A 17,112-nucleotide genomic window follows, 5' to 3' on the forward strand; every position below is an offset into this window, starting at 1 on the left:
TGCTCACATAATAGATCGGCTTTTGAATTTTGTCCTCCTCTCGTACCAAAACCGAACTGACAGCCTCATCTGAGGCAGCTAGATAAATATATAGTGACTCTCCTGGCTGTGGTTTTGCCAGGACTGAGGGGAGACTAGACATTGTTTCAGCTGCTCAAATGCCTCCTGGCATTCCTCTGTCCATGCAAAATTCTGGACTCGAGTCAAGGCCTTAAAGAATGGCAACTGTCTTTCCGCAGATCTTGACAAGAACCTCCCTAATGCTGCTATCCTCCCGGTTAGCCTCTGCACCTCCTTGATACTTCGAGGGGGAGGACATCTCGAGTATGGCCTTTATCTTCAAAGGGGGGCCAAATGATGATGGTTTTTGGGACCGACCACCACGTGCCACCTCTGCGACTGGACCTCGGGAATGGAACCTCGGACTTGGGGATGTCGGACCTCGGGTGTAGAACCTGCAAGACAATGGAGGGCCGGGGCTAGGATCCCCCGAGGTGGACTCCGACGCTCAAATCAGTAGAGTAAATGCGAGTAGAAGTAAATGAGAGAGCTGTAGAGCTTTTTTGTACCTGACGAGAGTCCTTATCTTTTATAGGTGAACCCGTTTTGGGGTACCCGAGATGAGTGGGCACGACTCCCGAGAATCCCGGTCAAGTTGGAACGGGTCTTGCGGTTCGGCCCGGATTTCTCGGGCTCCGCTCCGGAGTGTTGACTTACCATGTGTCGGTCTCTCAGGTGATCCGCGTGGCAGGTGAGACTATCAGCGCGTAGAGGTATTCTAGTAATTTCAGTTGGTGCCACATCAATAATATTGTATGCTAACATGCTGATAATCATTTTCTGGCCTTTTCCTATTTGTTTCATGCAAAAAAGCATAAAACCAAAAAGAAAAATTTATCTTTCCACCATTTGCGATGAGATGTTCCAAGTTGTAAAATGCATAAAGGGTAAAATTAAATTTATGGTCGTTCGACAAACTAAATCAACTATTTTATTTTTACTTAAACATCAAAAGGAGCTTGGTAAAATATAATTTAACAACAAGTCAATGTCTGAAATCTCATAAAGTGTCATTACTTTTAGATCTCTTTTTATTCCATTATTTTCCCTCCACTTACTGCTCAATCTTTCCCTTATTCCCTTTATTTGACGTCCCTTTGACTTTTTTTTCTCTCTTTCTCATTTTTTCACTCTCTTCATCGCTTTAGCAACAACAAACATCGATTGTCATGCGTCATAAGTATACTTGCAAATATCTTCTAATTTTATGATTCCAGGACTATTTACGTCAATGAAATATATATAGGTATATATATCTGACATACTAATTTTCTTTTGATTGGCTTTTTGTGAACTTATTTCATGGCGATTAAGTTTGTTTGTGGCAAAATATTGGTAAATTGTCATTAAAACTCCCAAAATTTGCTACTTTAAAGCATGTGATTACATCTCTTTTGGATTCTAGTGGTTTGGGATTTAAAGAATTTGAAGCCTTGAAACAAATCTTACTAGCTAGATGAAATTGGAATAAATTTAAGCAAAAGAAAGGGGAGGAATGTTGTGAGCCATAGACATAGTTTTTGGGATAAATAAGAATTTATTCTTTTTGTACATGCTAAGAAAAGAGGACTTGGTTTTCGTGAGTGAAAGAGATTGGCTTGTAGGATCATTGGTAACAACCTATTAACAAATAGTTTGATAAATTCCTAGTTCCTCGTGTAGCTTAATTCAAACAAAAATGCAACCTTACTACGAGCCAAACCTATTAAGGTTTCAACATAAGATCTTAAAGATAGATTAATTTTAATGTGGTGATTATGGCTATTTTACTGAATAAATGAGAATAGGTAAATGCACATGTAGAATGTAAATGTAAATAAGGGAATTTCGAAAATGGATTGTTGTTGTATCCCAAATTTTGAAATCTCATATAAATTAAACTTAGGAACTTCTTTTATTTTAGATGTTGTCTTTATCTTTTTGTGTGATATTCATAGGAACATCAGTCTTTAATTGCAACATCACGATGTTATTATTATATTTGAATCGAAATTTTGTTGGATAAATTAAGTTACAAAATCGATGTTCAATCTTTAAATGATTTATCTAACATAAAATGAGAATTTGTTTGAATAAGTTGGACTCTATGATGCACGGGAACATCTTGGGGGTATCATTTTGGTATTCTTAAAAGAGTAATACTATTTATCTAGAATAAAAATTCAGTATAGTTGGCACATTTTCAATGAAAATATGTAAGTATCTATGTTTATATTACGCCTTTTTATTTCTCAATGAACAGGTACCAACTAGACTCTAGATAAATCTTCAATTTAAATAAATAACATTATTCTTTACAAAATGTCTCTTATATCGAAATATCGAGGAAAAAAAAAATGTTTTTGGGCTATTTCTTCAATTTGAGAAACATTTTGGAGCTATTCGTAATATTAAAAAAATATTGGACCGATTTGAAAACGCGCGGCATAATATTAATTCTGATTCGAGGGCTGCCCTCTTTGAACCCTTCTATCTCGCAGGTTTACCTTGGTTCGGCTTACAGCAACTCTCTCATCTCTCCGACCGTCCCCTTATCATCGTTCCCCCTTGCCGCCAGGTTGCTCGGTGTCTGGTTCCGCCCTCGATTCACAAACACAAACTCCGATTGCTCGGTGCCGCCGTTGATTCAGCTTAAAGGGGTATGATTTCTTTTGTTTTTCTTCTTTTGTCTGTTTCTTGGTCTTATTTCTGTGATTCCCGTATTGTTTCGTTTTGACTTGAAAGGGTCTGACTCCTGTCCGTAAGCTAATGATTTTGCTTTCATTGTGATAATTTGATTGTGTTGTTGTAATCTTTCAGAGTGATGGGAACCTTTTCTTGCTAGGGTTGTGATTCGTGTCACCCTAATTATGAGGCTGCCCCTGTTTGATCAAATAAACTCATTCAGAATGATTACAAAATGAATTATTGTTGGTTTTCTTAATTTGAAAGTGAAATTTGTCTGGTGGCAGTTAAAGGGATGTGCACACTCTCATTTCAACCCAATAGATGCTTAGGATTTAGCAGAGCTGACTCTTTATCCATCCCAACCCGCCAACTGCTATGCTTTTAATGACTCTGTCATCTCTCTATCTACTCCGTTCCTCTTAGTTGTACTGATTCATGCTGCTAGGCTTTAGTCTGGGAATGAATTGAAGTGTGAACTTGGTCGATGTGTTGATTAAATGATAATGGACTTGGTTGAAGTCCAAGAGACCATAGAGAAAGAGAATGATGAAGTGGAGGAACTTTTATAAATTGTTTTATGTTTGATTATTTTCTTTTTTAAATTTATTGTTTGTTCTTAATTAGTAAGTTATGGTTCATCGATAATGGAACTAACGTTTATGTTTGTTTGAATGTATTATGAAATTTATGTTTATTTTTAGATTGAATAACTATTTTTTTTGTAATTTTCTATATTTAAAAAAAATATATTTACAAAAGCCCATATCTTTTTTTAGTTACGTATTTCCCCTGCATTTTTGTCTCCTGCTTTTTTGAAAAATGCCATTTCTCGTTTTCGTTTTGTATCGTATTTGTTTCTCGTTTCTATTTCCGTGCAACTAGGTTGGACTGTGCCTAGTTTGCTCTCTTTTAAATTTTCAGAGCACAATTTACCTGGACGTACTGATTTTTGTTGTGGATTTTGAGTCTGCTTTTTGGTTATGGAATGATCTTTACTCATAATAGCAGACATAATGATTTTGTTTATATTTGTCAAATGATAAAATAATGAAACGTGAAAAACCTGTCAGGTTGTTCTGGAAACTGATAAATTAGATGGAAAGCGACGACGATTTCACATTTTATCCGGTAAGTTCTTGAATTAAGTCTGTGGAACATTTACAACTTTATGTTCTCTTTTATTTGGTTGGTTTTGTACAAGGGAAAATTACATAAACCCTCTTAAACTCTCATTCTTTCATCACTTAATTCTCTTAATTTATAAGATGGTACACATATAGATCAAATGCTTGTTTTGTTCTTTTGGTTTAACAGTGTTAAAAAAAAGAAGTTAGAAAAGTACCTAAATACCCATTACATTGCATGTAATTTTATTCCTCTTGCCATCTTTCCCTTCTTGCACAACCTCAACTATAGCAAATCCAAATGATCACTATTTTCCCCCACCTTTTCCACAAGAACAACTATTTTCCCTTCAATCACTAGATTCACTACCCAGTCACCTACTTTTAGATTTTGTTTTGGACTAACATTTTTTAGCAGTTATTTTTTCCCTTTAAAAAACTAAATACTGTTGTTTGCTGGACTTTTGGCTTAAATAAAGCAAGATTTTTGGGCCATAAAATTGCAAAATACTTAAAAAAGCGAAAAGCATAAAAAAATATTCTTTTAATTTTTCACCTTCATAAAAGGGATCAAACATATTTCTTATTTTTAATAACTCTTTTCATAAGATAAGGCAATTCTGTTTTTCTGGGAGTATTGTTATTATTTTCTAAATTATGTTCTTGCAAAAATAACAAACAAAAATGACAACTTTTTAAAGTAGTTATCAAACACTCTATTACAACAACTTTTAAACCATTTTCTTTCCGGTCACTTCTTTAAGCTAGCTTTGTTTTGGGGCTGGGGGGCTGGGGAAGGCTGGTTATGAATGAGGCCTTGGTAAACAAGTACATTCACATGTACATACAAATACCCATAGATATAATAAATCTAAATCAAATTTTGCATCATTATCTTTGTTCTTATCTAGGAACCCCTCTTAACTTCTTCTTTCTCTTCCTACCATGAAATGCTCATTTCAAAGTTTGAAAGTTTTCTCTTCTTTTTTTTATTAACAATATGCATGCATATAGGTTTTATAAGTATTTCAGATGTCTTTTCTTCTATGTTTAGGATGCATATAGATATAGATATAGATAGATAAAAAGGTTACTTTAATAATTTGATCTTGAAGTTAGTTATTTGTGGAAGGTAACTGTAGCATTTTATAGAAAAAGGGGTTAAGTTGTGTAGGATGATTGTTCAATAGAGATTTGTATAGTTGTCCTTTTGTATAATACTGTGATTATTTTACTTTGCTTTGACCCAACTCTATGACTATAGCTATATTTTTTCTTCTTTGACATAATTGAACTTTAAAATGGATTGTTATCATTTAGGTTGCTTTGCCTACTCATGGAGATGGTCAAGAGTTGCATGATGCTGTGCCAGATATGAGCAGGGTCACTATAGAAGATGAGTCTACAAGTGCCTTTGGCTTTAAGCATGGTCGTGGTCCTCTGTGGAAAGATAATTTATCAAGCAATGCCATTTTGAAGGAGGAGGCTAATGTTGGTTCTTTGTCTTTTAATGTTATTGACATGTCCCCACAAGACAGGTTGACTAAAGATCCAAAACCTGGAGATGGTCAAAAGTTGCATAGGGTTGTGCCAGATACTGGTGGCATCACTATAAAGGACGAGTCTACAAGTTATTCTGGCTTTAAAAAGCGTAGCGGTATTTTGTGGAAAGATAAGTTATCAAGCAATGCCATTCTGAAGGAGGAGGCCAATGTTGGTTCTTTGTCTTTTAATGTTATTGACACTTCTCCTCAAGACCGGTTGACCAAAGTTCCAAAACCAGTAGCATCTGAAGACACTGGAAACTCAATTAGAAGTTCACAGCAACAGAACACCACTGCTAGAAAGCCTGCTCCCCGTGCCAAGGTTCCTTTTGAGAAGGGTTATAGCCAAATGGACTGGCTTAAGCTTACTCGAACTCATCCTGATCTTGCTGGTACGTACTCTTTAGAATGTGTCATTGTCAAAATGATTAATGGCTCTTCTAGTGTATTTCCTCATATGATTCAGGAGTGTTGAATATGCTACCAGAGACACTTTAACATTATCTGACTCATTGTTATCAAGGCAGTAGGCTTAACTGAATAGAGGCTTTTTCATGTTCCAATATGTCATATAATATTCTTAATAGATGTCTGAGGCTCCTTCAGGTTAATGTGAGCTTCAAGGTGTGCAATGTGGGTGTCATGAGTTTGTTGTCCTTGCTTAATTTTTTTTGTATGGTGAGAATAATATTGAGTTTGTTGTCCGTGTGTAAATTTCCTCGTTACTCACTGTTAACAAATTACTTTTTGTACAAGTCTTGTTGTATGCATAAGCTTAGCTCTGTCTGAATGGGAGGGTGTAATCTAGGAGGAATGCATATAGTTGGGTGGCTACTTCTTTGTTTGCTAATATTTTGGACCCTGCAATGCCTAACACATGCATTCACATCTGTCTTTGATATTAGGAATATAAAAAATCAACTTTTAAGGCACACAATATTTGTATTCATCAAGTGAAATTTTATGTGTTCTTTATTGGGTTTGAGGTAAAATTGCTCATATTTTCTCAGGGTTCATGTTTTGTCTGTTATTTTAGGATTGAAGGGACAATCAAATAGGAGGCTTATACCCATGAGTGAAGTCAAAGAACACCAAAATGGAGGTGAAATGTGGACTGTTCTTAAAGGACGTGTATACAATATAGCTCCATACATGAAATTTCATCCAGGAGGTAAGGATTTATTAGTTAGGTCAAATTTCAGATAATTAATGAAGCATATGCTCCAACATCCTAATAAATTGTAGAAAAATTACTGCTGATGCATTGGCATCATTCTTTCATGTTAGTGGTATATGATTTATGATGACATTACTTTTGTGTTGAATGATAGTATATAGATTGAATGGTACCTTCTATGTTGATTTAATGTTTATTTTTTCATTATTTTTTGGTTTTTGAATTTTATATGCATTGACATGTCTGTAAAAATATTACAGAATTTATTATTTTGACATATCTCTGCCATGTATCTGAAATTGCCATGTCTTGTGTCTATATCAATACCTTTGCTTCTTAGCTGGGAACATTTTTCACAGCTGGTGCTTCCTGAATAAGCAATACTGGAACTGCCAGCCTATAATGCTTTTCTTTGGCAACTTATATATTTTATTTGGCTTCCTACTTGTGGGTCTCGTTGATGATTTTATAGCTTGTTTCTAGAATTTCCATTTGGTTTTTGGATTGCTTTCTTGCATAGCAGCCATACAAAGTCTGTCATTCATAAAGAATCTTCTTGAAGTGAATAACTTTGAGAAGCTTAATATCAAGCAGAGGGAGGGAGGGAGGTAAAATAGCATTTGCCATAATTTATGATGGAGGCTAATTCTTTATGAGACAAGGCAAAATTGCATTTGCTACTGGTTACGTTCAAAATTCAGAATACTTTTTATGACATGTTCAAACACTTCCTTATGAGACAAAAATACAACTTTTTACAATTTAATTTTTTCTTGTGTCTTTCTCACTGAAGATTGTCTCAATCAGGGATATTCATCTTGCATTTCAAGTTTACTGAATCATTTTTCTTTCGTCGTTTTCCATCTATTATTGCTACATCTTATTTTTATTTTTGACAACCAGGTGTTGATATGCTGATGAAGGCAGTTGGAAAGGACTGCACATCTTTATTCAGTATCCTTTGACATTAGTCGCTAAAATTAAAACTCTTTGCATATTTAGTCTTGAAATTTGCATAGTGGGTAGAGGTCAGTCTCCTACGATTATTGGATTGTTGCCACTTGCCACTTTGATTTTTTGTGAGTTGGGTTGTGAAATTCTGCAGAAGAACAACATGAAACTCTGATCCACATATCGTTATGGGAACCCATAAAAACCTTCTTTTTTTATTTTTTGGTCTGAAACTTCCGTTGTTGTTGTCTGTGTGTATATTGCACATATATGTTTGGAACTGAAATCCGTGGATCCCATTGTCAAATAATCATAGTTCAACACCCGAGATTCAAACGAAATCTTTCCTGATATGCATATGGATTGAGCACCCCGGGCCTTTATGGGTTCCAACTGTTAGTTCTTCAGTTTGCAAGGCTAGATGTCAATTACTAATTTTTTGTTTTGTTTTTAACCTCATGTCTAATTCAGTGTAAAAGATCACTACTATCTAGAGTTGCATCCTTAAATCTTTTATTTAGATAAATACCATGCTTGGGTGAATGCTGATGCCTTGTTGGAGAAGTGCCTTGTGGGTCTTTTAGATGGCCATTGAAGGCATACTACCATTTTAAAGCTATTCAGAATTAATTTTTTTTTATCAGCCGTTATACAAAGATATCATTGGGCAGATGCTCAATTATGCCATTTTGAATGTAAGTTATACAATCTCTTTGGTTGATGCTATTGTATACCCATATTGTGCAATAAGTTTGCTCCAGCATATTCATTACTTGGTTTGTACTATCCTGGAAGTTGGAATAAGGTGTATCATGTCCAGCCCAATATTTTTACTGCAATAATAAAATGCTTCTGAGTACATGCTGTTGATTTTTTTTGTTTTTTTTGTTTTGAGCAAATATAAGAGGTGATTGATGGCTCATTGTTTTCATGTTTTACGTATCAAACAGTTGGAATTGATGGAAAAAAAATATCATTACATTACTCCCAAAATGCTAAAAATGGGAAAAATATGTAAATAAATTATTCTCACAAGGGCATTTAGATAGATGAAAAATAAGAAACATATTCTCCTATTAGGCTTCTTACCTAATGAAAGAGTTATTTTTGTATGTAATTTTATTTTTATTTTGTAGAAGGGTTATTTCTATAGTTCAAACTCTAATCATTTAGATACAAAGGGCCTATTTTATGATTGCTTGGGAGACTTGTCGCATATCAAATTTGTTAACTATGAAAATTAATCAAAATGATATGATACACGCTTAGTACTAAGATCTCTTCTACTGATGATCTAGTTAGTGAGATTAGAAATAAACTGAGGCAATTTGTAGACGTTCATGACTGAACTCGTTAACTAGTTGGTAAGTTGAGTTCTTAAATTAAATAAGTTAAATATAAATTAAAAAATGTTACTCATTTAATAAATGAATTAAGTTAGAAGTTCATTGTTTACACACATTTTTGTAACACCTCGTATCGAACAATAGGAAGGTCTGGAACAACTTATTCTGATGGGTCTACGCGAACTTTTCAGGAGGATCACCCATCATTGGGCTTCCCCAGGTTTAGCACGCTTAATTTTAGAGTTCTTTATCTACATTGATCCTTAGGCATGAATTTCACATCAGGTTGCCCAGAGGGCGACGGAGGGGCTTATAAGTGCGGTGAGGCTTTTGATCGTTGAAAGGCGAGAGCTAAGAGCTAACTTGCAGCTGTGGGTCCCATAATGATGACACGATGTGTATAATACCTCAAGAGTCTAGAGAATGATAGTATATATCGAGAATAATTAAGAAATGAAAAAATATCAACTAGATACTTTTTGGATTGAATGTAGGTAAATAATTCTAGGGTTAAGCGTACTTGACCTAGGAAAGTCGAAAAATGAGTGACCCCCGGGAAGTTCCCGTAGATCTATCATGCTAAGTTGTTCCGGACCTTCTTATTGTTCGATGCGAGATGTTACAAAAATATGTGTCAACATTTACTAAATATTGAATTTTTTATAATAAAAAATATAAAATATGAATTGCTCTTTGACAAAGAATTATGACTTTTAGAATAGTAGTAGTAAGAAAACTTCGATTAATTTTAAAAATTTACCCACACTATGTAGGACATCACACTTCACCCAACTTCAAAATTACGGGGAGGCAGAGAGAGCGCGCGCTAGAGCTCAAATTTTATTAGGACTGTGGAAACCTAATGGTTAAATGATTATCTAAAAGATAAACATAAAGAAATTAGAATCAAACTAAAATAAAAACTTAACAAAAGAAATAAGATAAATAATACTCATCTTAATATCTACTTTTCTACTCGACACTAAATCATCATCAGTTTCTCTCCCATTCTAGCCAAGTCATCTTGGAATGATCGTCTTTGCATGATTTTTTGTGCGCGTATATTTAATTATGTTAGAAGAGATAAATTACAAGTTATATCTTTTATTCTTGCATAAGATGTGAATCGAATTCACAATCCACTAAATTAATATTAATATATTACTCATCGGATCACTCTATATCCTAGGACGCTGACCAAGCCATCTAATCTTATAAAAGAAAGTGTCTTCGACATTTGTGATCACTGACATATCTAAGACAAAATAAACCTTTTCTACTCTACATCATCAGTTTCCCTCCCATAATAATGTTCTTCTCTTAGTATGAGGCTATAGTTTTGTTGGTTATATTTTTTGTGGTTGGTGTAAGAATTTAGGATAAAAAAAAATTATGGACAAAAAGAATAAAATATTACTATAATGATATTGCTATTACAATAGTAATATTATTACAATAATTTTAAGATATTTGATACTTGTTTATAAATTTTTCACTCATTTATAGATATATACAGAAAAAAATTAATTTATATAAATTTATATCCTGATAAGAAGATAAAAATAGTCACAAAAATAAATATTTAACTGTAGATGAAATTTTCATCACAATTAAATTTAACGTCTCAATCACAATCAAACTTTGAGATTTCAATCACAAACAAGTTTAATAGTATATGAATTGATGATGCTCAAAAAGGAAAAATATAAATATTAAGACAAAAACTAATGCTAACAAGAATAATTCGAAACATAGCACAACGAAAAATTAAAACAATATATGATAAGTCAGATTCAATAAATGGAGCAACATAACATATCCTATGGGGATTGGGGGAATGAATGTAGACAAACAACATAAACACGTAACATTTTTTCAAGAAATAATGCAAGAAAAATTTATTTTCATAAACAAACAATATAATTATTTTTCAAGAATTTTTTTCTTTTTTTTTATAAGAAGTCAAAACCAATATTTTCAAATTTTATTTGTACACTTCACATAATAGTCACTAGACATGACAATGACATGATTGTATAACTAATCCACGGATGTTGAGAAACATAAGGTGTTAGTATTAAAATGAAAAAAAAGAATGCATTATGGTGTTGTTCTTTGAGTCTTCAGATTTTGTGTTTGAGTTATGATCAAGAGATAATTCAGTAGGCAAGGAGCGACTCTGAAAAATGAAAAATACTTATCGTCCTTACGTTTGCAGTTGTGCTAGAGGTCGAAATCTGTCTGCTGAATTCTCCGATTTACCTCTTATGCTAAAATTGTGGGGACCGAACAGCGGGGGCACTCGTGATGGAGCGTTAATCAAAAATAGTACTAAAAGTAAATAAAAAAATATTTTCTTTCCATGAAAGGATGGCAAATGTCATTTAAGGTAAAGAGAAATTATTTATAAATTATAATCGACGAGGCAACAAAATTTGTATTATTTATTTACGTACAATAAGCATTAGCCAAATAAGTAATTATGTACGGTAGAAGAATAATCGCAAATAAAAGTAACACAATCAAATTAAATTAATCAAATCAAAATTTCTATATTAGATCCTAATTTCCCATGGTTATCTCTGTTTTTTCGCAAGACTAAGGGATCTGATGTACAAATTATAGATCATCTTTCACTTGGAATTCTAAATTGTTATAATGTGTTAGAGAGGGGGTGGGATTTGGACTCTAACCTTTTCCTTATTTACTGAATTCTTATTCGATTGTGATATGATTTATTTGAGTTTTGAAAGAATTTCCTCGTTAAAGGCACAAGGAGCCCAGCCTGTTGGCCCGCTGGGCCGAGCGTTCGCGGAGCCAGTAAGGTTCTCATTAGTCCTTCCATTGTCTGAACTTCCTGAGCCGGCAGCAGTAAGTGCTAGATATGGAGTGCTGATGATCAATTTTATTGACACATAAAGAGATTGATTTTGTAATTTTTTAAATAATATTTAAACGATAAATTTATATTTTTATTTAAATTATAATATAATTTAAATTAAATATATATTTATTAATATAATAAAAAGTGAATACCATTTTTATGTGTTAAAAATATGCATAACAGATAATCCACGATTTATTATATTATAAACCTGTTCTGTTTATAAAGTTCATAACCTGGATAGTAACAACTAACGACGCACATCGTCTTCCTCCTTGTTCAGTATAAGATACTGAAAGATAAGGTTAGGGAGTTTCGTGCTATTCTATATGAGATATAAAAACAATATGAGTGTGTGCTTGTTATATGAATGAGACTGTTAATATTAAATCACATGGATTTTGTCTCAAGGGTCAATGATTCAATATTAACTATGGATGTGCAACTAATCTTTAGACCTGTGATAACATGGATATCTGTGTATTGTTGGATTAGGATATCAGCGATATTATATGATCATTCTAATTAAAAATGATCATACGTATATATGTGCCTAATTCAATAATACACGAGGTATATGTACATCAGACATGTAATCTATCATTTTGAGATTTATGAAAAAAATATCTTATGCGATCTAATAATAACTTGACAATAAATCCTTAGTCTAGGTAATATAATAATGGAATGTGTGTTCTATAAGGTTGTATCATAATTAGTCAAGATTAATTTTGGATTTGTCATATGACGAAATTAAGATATTTGACATACTGTCCATGATATCATATATTGTCGGGATATAAGATAGAAGGATCATATTATATGATATCGTAGTAAAATATTCATAATACCCGTTTCACAATAAATTCGATGATTATTATATATTGTTAAATGTCATTCATGATTTACGAGAATTAATAGTTGATTATTCTCGTTGTCAATTTAATTGTAAACCTAAAAAATTTCACTTAATAAAAAATAACTTTCAAAGAAAAAAAAGATAAATTAATAATTACTAATTATTATGTATTTATTTATTAAATAAATAAGAATAATTATATTATATTATAAATATAATTATTTAATTATTAATTTAATTAAACTTTTTGCTAACACATTAAACTTAGCCCAATGACATTAGTTGGATTGAGCTTGACTCAATAGAATACTATTGGATTGGGCTTGTTAAAGCTTGTCCCAATAGAACACTAGGGTTTTATCATGGTACGCTGTAAATAGCACCATGAACCCATGAAACCTCTCTTGCTCTCTTGAACATTTGGAGAATTGTGAGAAGGTAAAAATATGTGTATAAATTCTCTTTAATTAGAAATTTTGAAAAAAATTTCACTTCTTCTTCTCTTAAGATTCTTAGATTTAAGTGATTTAAGTAATTTCGAATGGACTAACTCTACACTTGAAGAATTATACAACGGGTAATTTAACGGTAGAATCAAATTTCATTAACGTGTATATTTCTGTCTAACTTTTGATTTTTGTAAATCATATATTTTGAAAAATGTAATACATATAAAAATTTAATTTTATTCCGCTACGTATGATGAAATTTATGTAATTCAACAATAAATTCACTCCCAACAAAACCATACCGCCAATTCAAGCTACCATCCTCCATTTATCCTCAGCCTTACCTCTTCTCATGGGGATTTGGTTGATATTAATTTTTAAACCTTTTATTTTTATTCATTATTACTACATATCATTAAGAATTAAGATCATGTTATTTATACATCAAGAATTACACCTTAAGTTACATATACGTGTAAATGACTAAAATATTTTTCGTGCATCACTGCATTGGGTGATGAATATTTTAGTCATGCGCTTCACCACCTCACCGCTTTGGATGATGTATATTTTTATCATTTTAACTGTATTGTGTAATCCAAGGTGTAGCAAAAAAATACAAATAGCATTTTCCTAAGAATTAATTAGTGCTGTAAACTCCATCTTCAAATGGGCTGGATTTGGGTTATTTTTTAATTAATTTTTGTTATTATTTTTATTTTACTTTTAATTATCCTAATTTCTGTATCTCTTTACCCCTATTAAATTCAGCTAACCAGATGCTCATCTCTCTCTCTCTCTCTCTCTCTGTCTGCCTGCGTGCTTATCGAACTTGACTCTGCTGTTGCATCTATAGATGAAATATATGTATTTGTATATACGGGATAACAGAAAATCAACAAATCAATAGACATGCAAGATCCGTAACAGATCACTCACATATGTATACACAAAGAAATCTGACTAGAAGACCAGGAATTGGAAAAATACCCCATGCTTGCTTGGTATTTTCATCGATGTTTTTGCATTGTTAGTAAGAGCCGCTGGCCTCTTCTGTTTTCCACTTATCATTCTCTCTGGTTTCTCTTTCCAGATTCCCATATATGTGAGGAACTCTTTAAAACAAGGTCTGCGTCACTCTTCGCTATAGGGGAAAATCAAATAATCCAAAGGTTTGTGGGGGGCAAGAAAAACATGAATTATCAGAGCCCTCATTGATTCGCTTAAAGAAGATACTAACTTGGCAAAACCTACAATCCACTGAGTAAGAATTAAAGGGCAGCAATCGAAATCCATCTCCATTGCCCCCATCTAACAGTTCTTGAATTCTTCTTCAACTGGGTTGAGCTGAGCTCCAAAAACTCAAACCCCCCCATACCCCGGAAACAAATTCCACAATTCTTCATATCCTAAGGAAATTCATGTTTGCAGACAGTCTGTACTGAGGAAAATCTTGGAAGCCGGTGCGATAGATCTTCCTTCTAAGTTGTCACGGGGGAACAGAAAGTGTATACGCTTCACACTCACTTTCTTTGCTTCTTCCGGAGAGAGGTTGAGATTGAGGATGGTGACAATCCTAAACCCCAAACTCACGAGACAGGTTATAGTTACTTGTAATGGAAGCAGTTACTCTTTATAGCTGCTTCTGGCGAATGCAATTCTAAGTCTTTAATTTTTTTGGATTATTTGTGTGCAAGTGCTGAGCAAGTAATATTGGGCAGAAACGACTCCATGTTATAATTTGCCCCGTGGCACAAGCAATTACACATTTACAAACCAGCCCCTTCAGCGCGGCATCATGGTCCCCAAAGGTAGTAGATTGATAATAATTTTTTAAAAAATGGCATTTAGTGAATTTAGTCTTTTCTTTAAATTCCCTATCTATTTCCCCCCCTTTTTCTGGGTACATATTTTTTTGTTCTTTATTGATGAAGATTTTGCGACACTGTTTTTTGGGTATGTATTCGGTGCTTCAACTAATATGCACAATAACACACACACACACTAGATAAGACTGTGTGTGAAGTCAGTCTAGGAAGATTTAGAGCCCATTCACAAAGGTAGGCTATATAACTTTTCACTACAAGCCAACCCTTCAAAGTAGGGGAGGTATGATCATGACCATAATTTGATTTGGAAACTAACAGATAAACCTCTCACCTAGTACAAAGATTCCAACTAAAAATGACTTGAGAAATAGGAAGCACAACCCCCAAAATTTCCTAAATGGCAAACATGTCAGATGATAATGAATGACTTTTGGCAGGCCATGAGACCATGACACTAGTTTAATTAGAAATGAAATGCGTAATAACAATACAATGCCAAAGAAATAAAGTGAAAAATGACTCAGAAAAGCCCTGCAACTTGATATATGTAGTTAGATCAGCTCTGGGATCAACTAATAGTGGCTGTACGAGACAATGCCAATAATGAATGAATTAAGCTCCAGCTATTATACAGAAGAGCATTTCAAGCAATTTGAAATACTGCAAATCCACTGGAAAGTATTTATATGTTGCTCAGCCATTTTGCATTATATTTAGAGAAGAAAAAACATCACTCTGACAAGTGATTCCATTCAGTCCAAGGCCATAGCTAAAGTATAAACTAGAAAAGTTAGATTTCTCATTAAAAACTATGCTGCAGAAGAGAATTATATGTCTATTGTTGAGTTTTCTAATTGCAAGTAGATAGGCAAGCAGTAAGTTTTAGTTCTATCACGATAGTAATGTAAGTTATATATCTACCATTCTCCACTGGTGATATAAGATCCCTCACTTGTTTCACATTTTTCACTTGATTTCACATAAAAGAAGTGTTCAAAAGCAATTACCTTTCATGCAATCTTCTCTCACACAGCAGTTGAGTAGTGGAAAAACAAGTTTCAGCATATTCACTGGTGTGAGCAACTGAACTAGAGAAAGGATAATAGCATTCCATCAATACAAATTACCTTGGAAAGTTTGCAGGACTATGTTTGACCAATACACCAAAAGCAGTCAGTGATATATGTCTGAAGATATATTCTCATAACATTTACATTTCTAAATAACCTGTATTCCCTTTTCATTTTTCAGATAGATTTCTTTTTTTCATTTAGTTCTACAAGCAAGAATTTTTTTTTATCTATAACGTTGTCTACTGAAACACTAAAACCAATCCCATTGCATGCAGTATCTGTTCAGCAATTTGGGAACAAAGCCAGATGTCAACAATGAAACCAAATTACACTAGCTCCTGACATGTATGCAGCAGACGAGTGCTAGAAAGCTCTGTTTGGGACTGTCTAGGGAATATCAAAATAATCTCAACCATCAAACAATCACTGACTAGCTTACTAAATCAATCCAAGCTCTAGACTTGCTCAACAAAATAAATTGGCACTGAAAGTTCTAGGGAATGCTAGAAAGCTCTGTTTGGGACCCCTTGACAAGGGAATATCAAAATAATCTCGACCATCAAATAATCACTCACTAGCTTGCTCTAGATTTGCTCAACAAAATAAACTGGTGCTGAACATTCAGGCTGGAGTTACGGGCGCTAAATTAAAGACATGAAAAGCAATAAAAAAATCCTAGCTATGAGTAAGGACAGTATTTTAATACTTTCACCAAACTTGAAAAATTAATTAGTTGTTTCACTCAGTTCAAAATGACGCAGCCAGCCTGTTCGTATTGTAAATAGTCTTCAAAACCTAATTGGAAGCAAAACATATGTATCAACAAGGCAACTATCCATAGCTGGTGTGGCCAGGGAAGTTCCCAAATATAGCAAAAGGAGGAAACATGATTCAATGACAGACCTGTCCAGCCAGATATTGAAAATTTTTATGCCAAAACATTTCACTTAGGGTATGTTGATGGCATGGAAATTCCATGGAAAATGTCACATCCGAAGAATTGAATTCTATCTTTGTTGTTTGACACATTACATTTTCCATGTAATTGAATTCTATGGTACAACCCTTTCTGTTGATGTTTGCCTCGAGATAGACTAGAAGATCAGTGAAGACAATGGCTTATATTGGCTAAGGTTTATATAGGCAGTT

The 17,112-nt window shown here is 33.5% G+C and overlaps 1 protein-coding gene across 1 annotated transcript; it reads left to right on the forward strand.

The window, feature by feature from the left end:
* The first annotated feature begins 2,527 nt into the window (after positions 1-2,527).
* Positions 2,528-8,382, forward strand: LOC127800975 (cytochrome b5 domain-containing protein RLF). The gene is made up of 6 exons (XM_052335693.1): positions 2,528-2,699; positions 3,798-3,855; positions 5,172-5,787; positions 6,432-6,566; positions 7,476-7,526; positions 8,045-8,382. Exons 2-6 carry the CDS (start codon positions 3,823-3,825, stop codon positions 8,116-8,118), a joined length of 909 nt encoding a protein of 302 aa, XP_052191653.1. The 5' UTR covers positions 2,528-2,699; positions 3,798-3,822; the 3' UTR covers positions 8,119-8,382.
* The last annotated feature ends 8,730 nt before the right edge of the window (positions 8,383-17,112 follow it).

Source organism: Diospyros lotus, chromosome 5 (assembly GCF_014633365.1).
Source record: "Diospyros lotus cultivar Yz01 chromosome 5, ASM1463336v1, whole genome shotgun sequence".
Classification (NCBI taxonomy): domain Eukaryota; kingdom Viridiplantae; phylum Streptophyta; class Magnoliopsida; order Ericales; family Ebenaceae; genus Diospyros; species Diospyros lotus.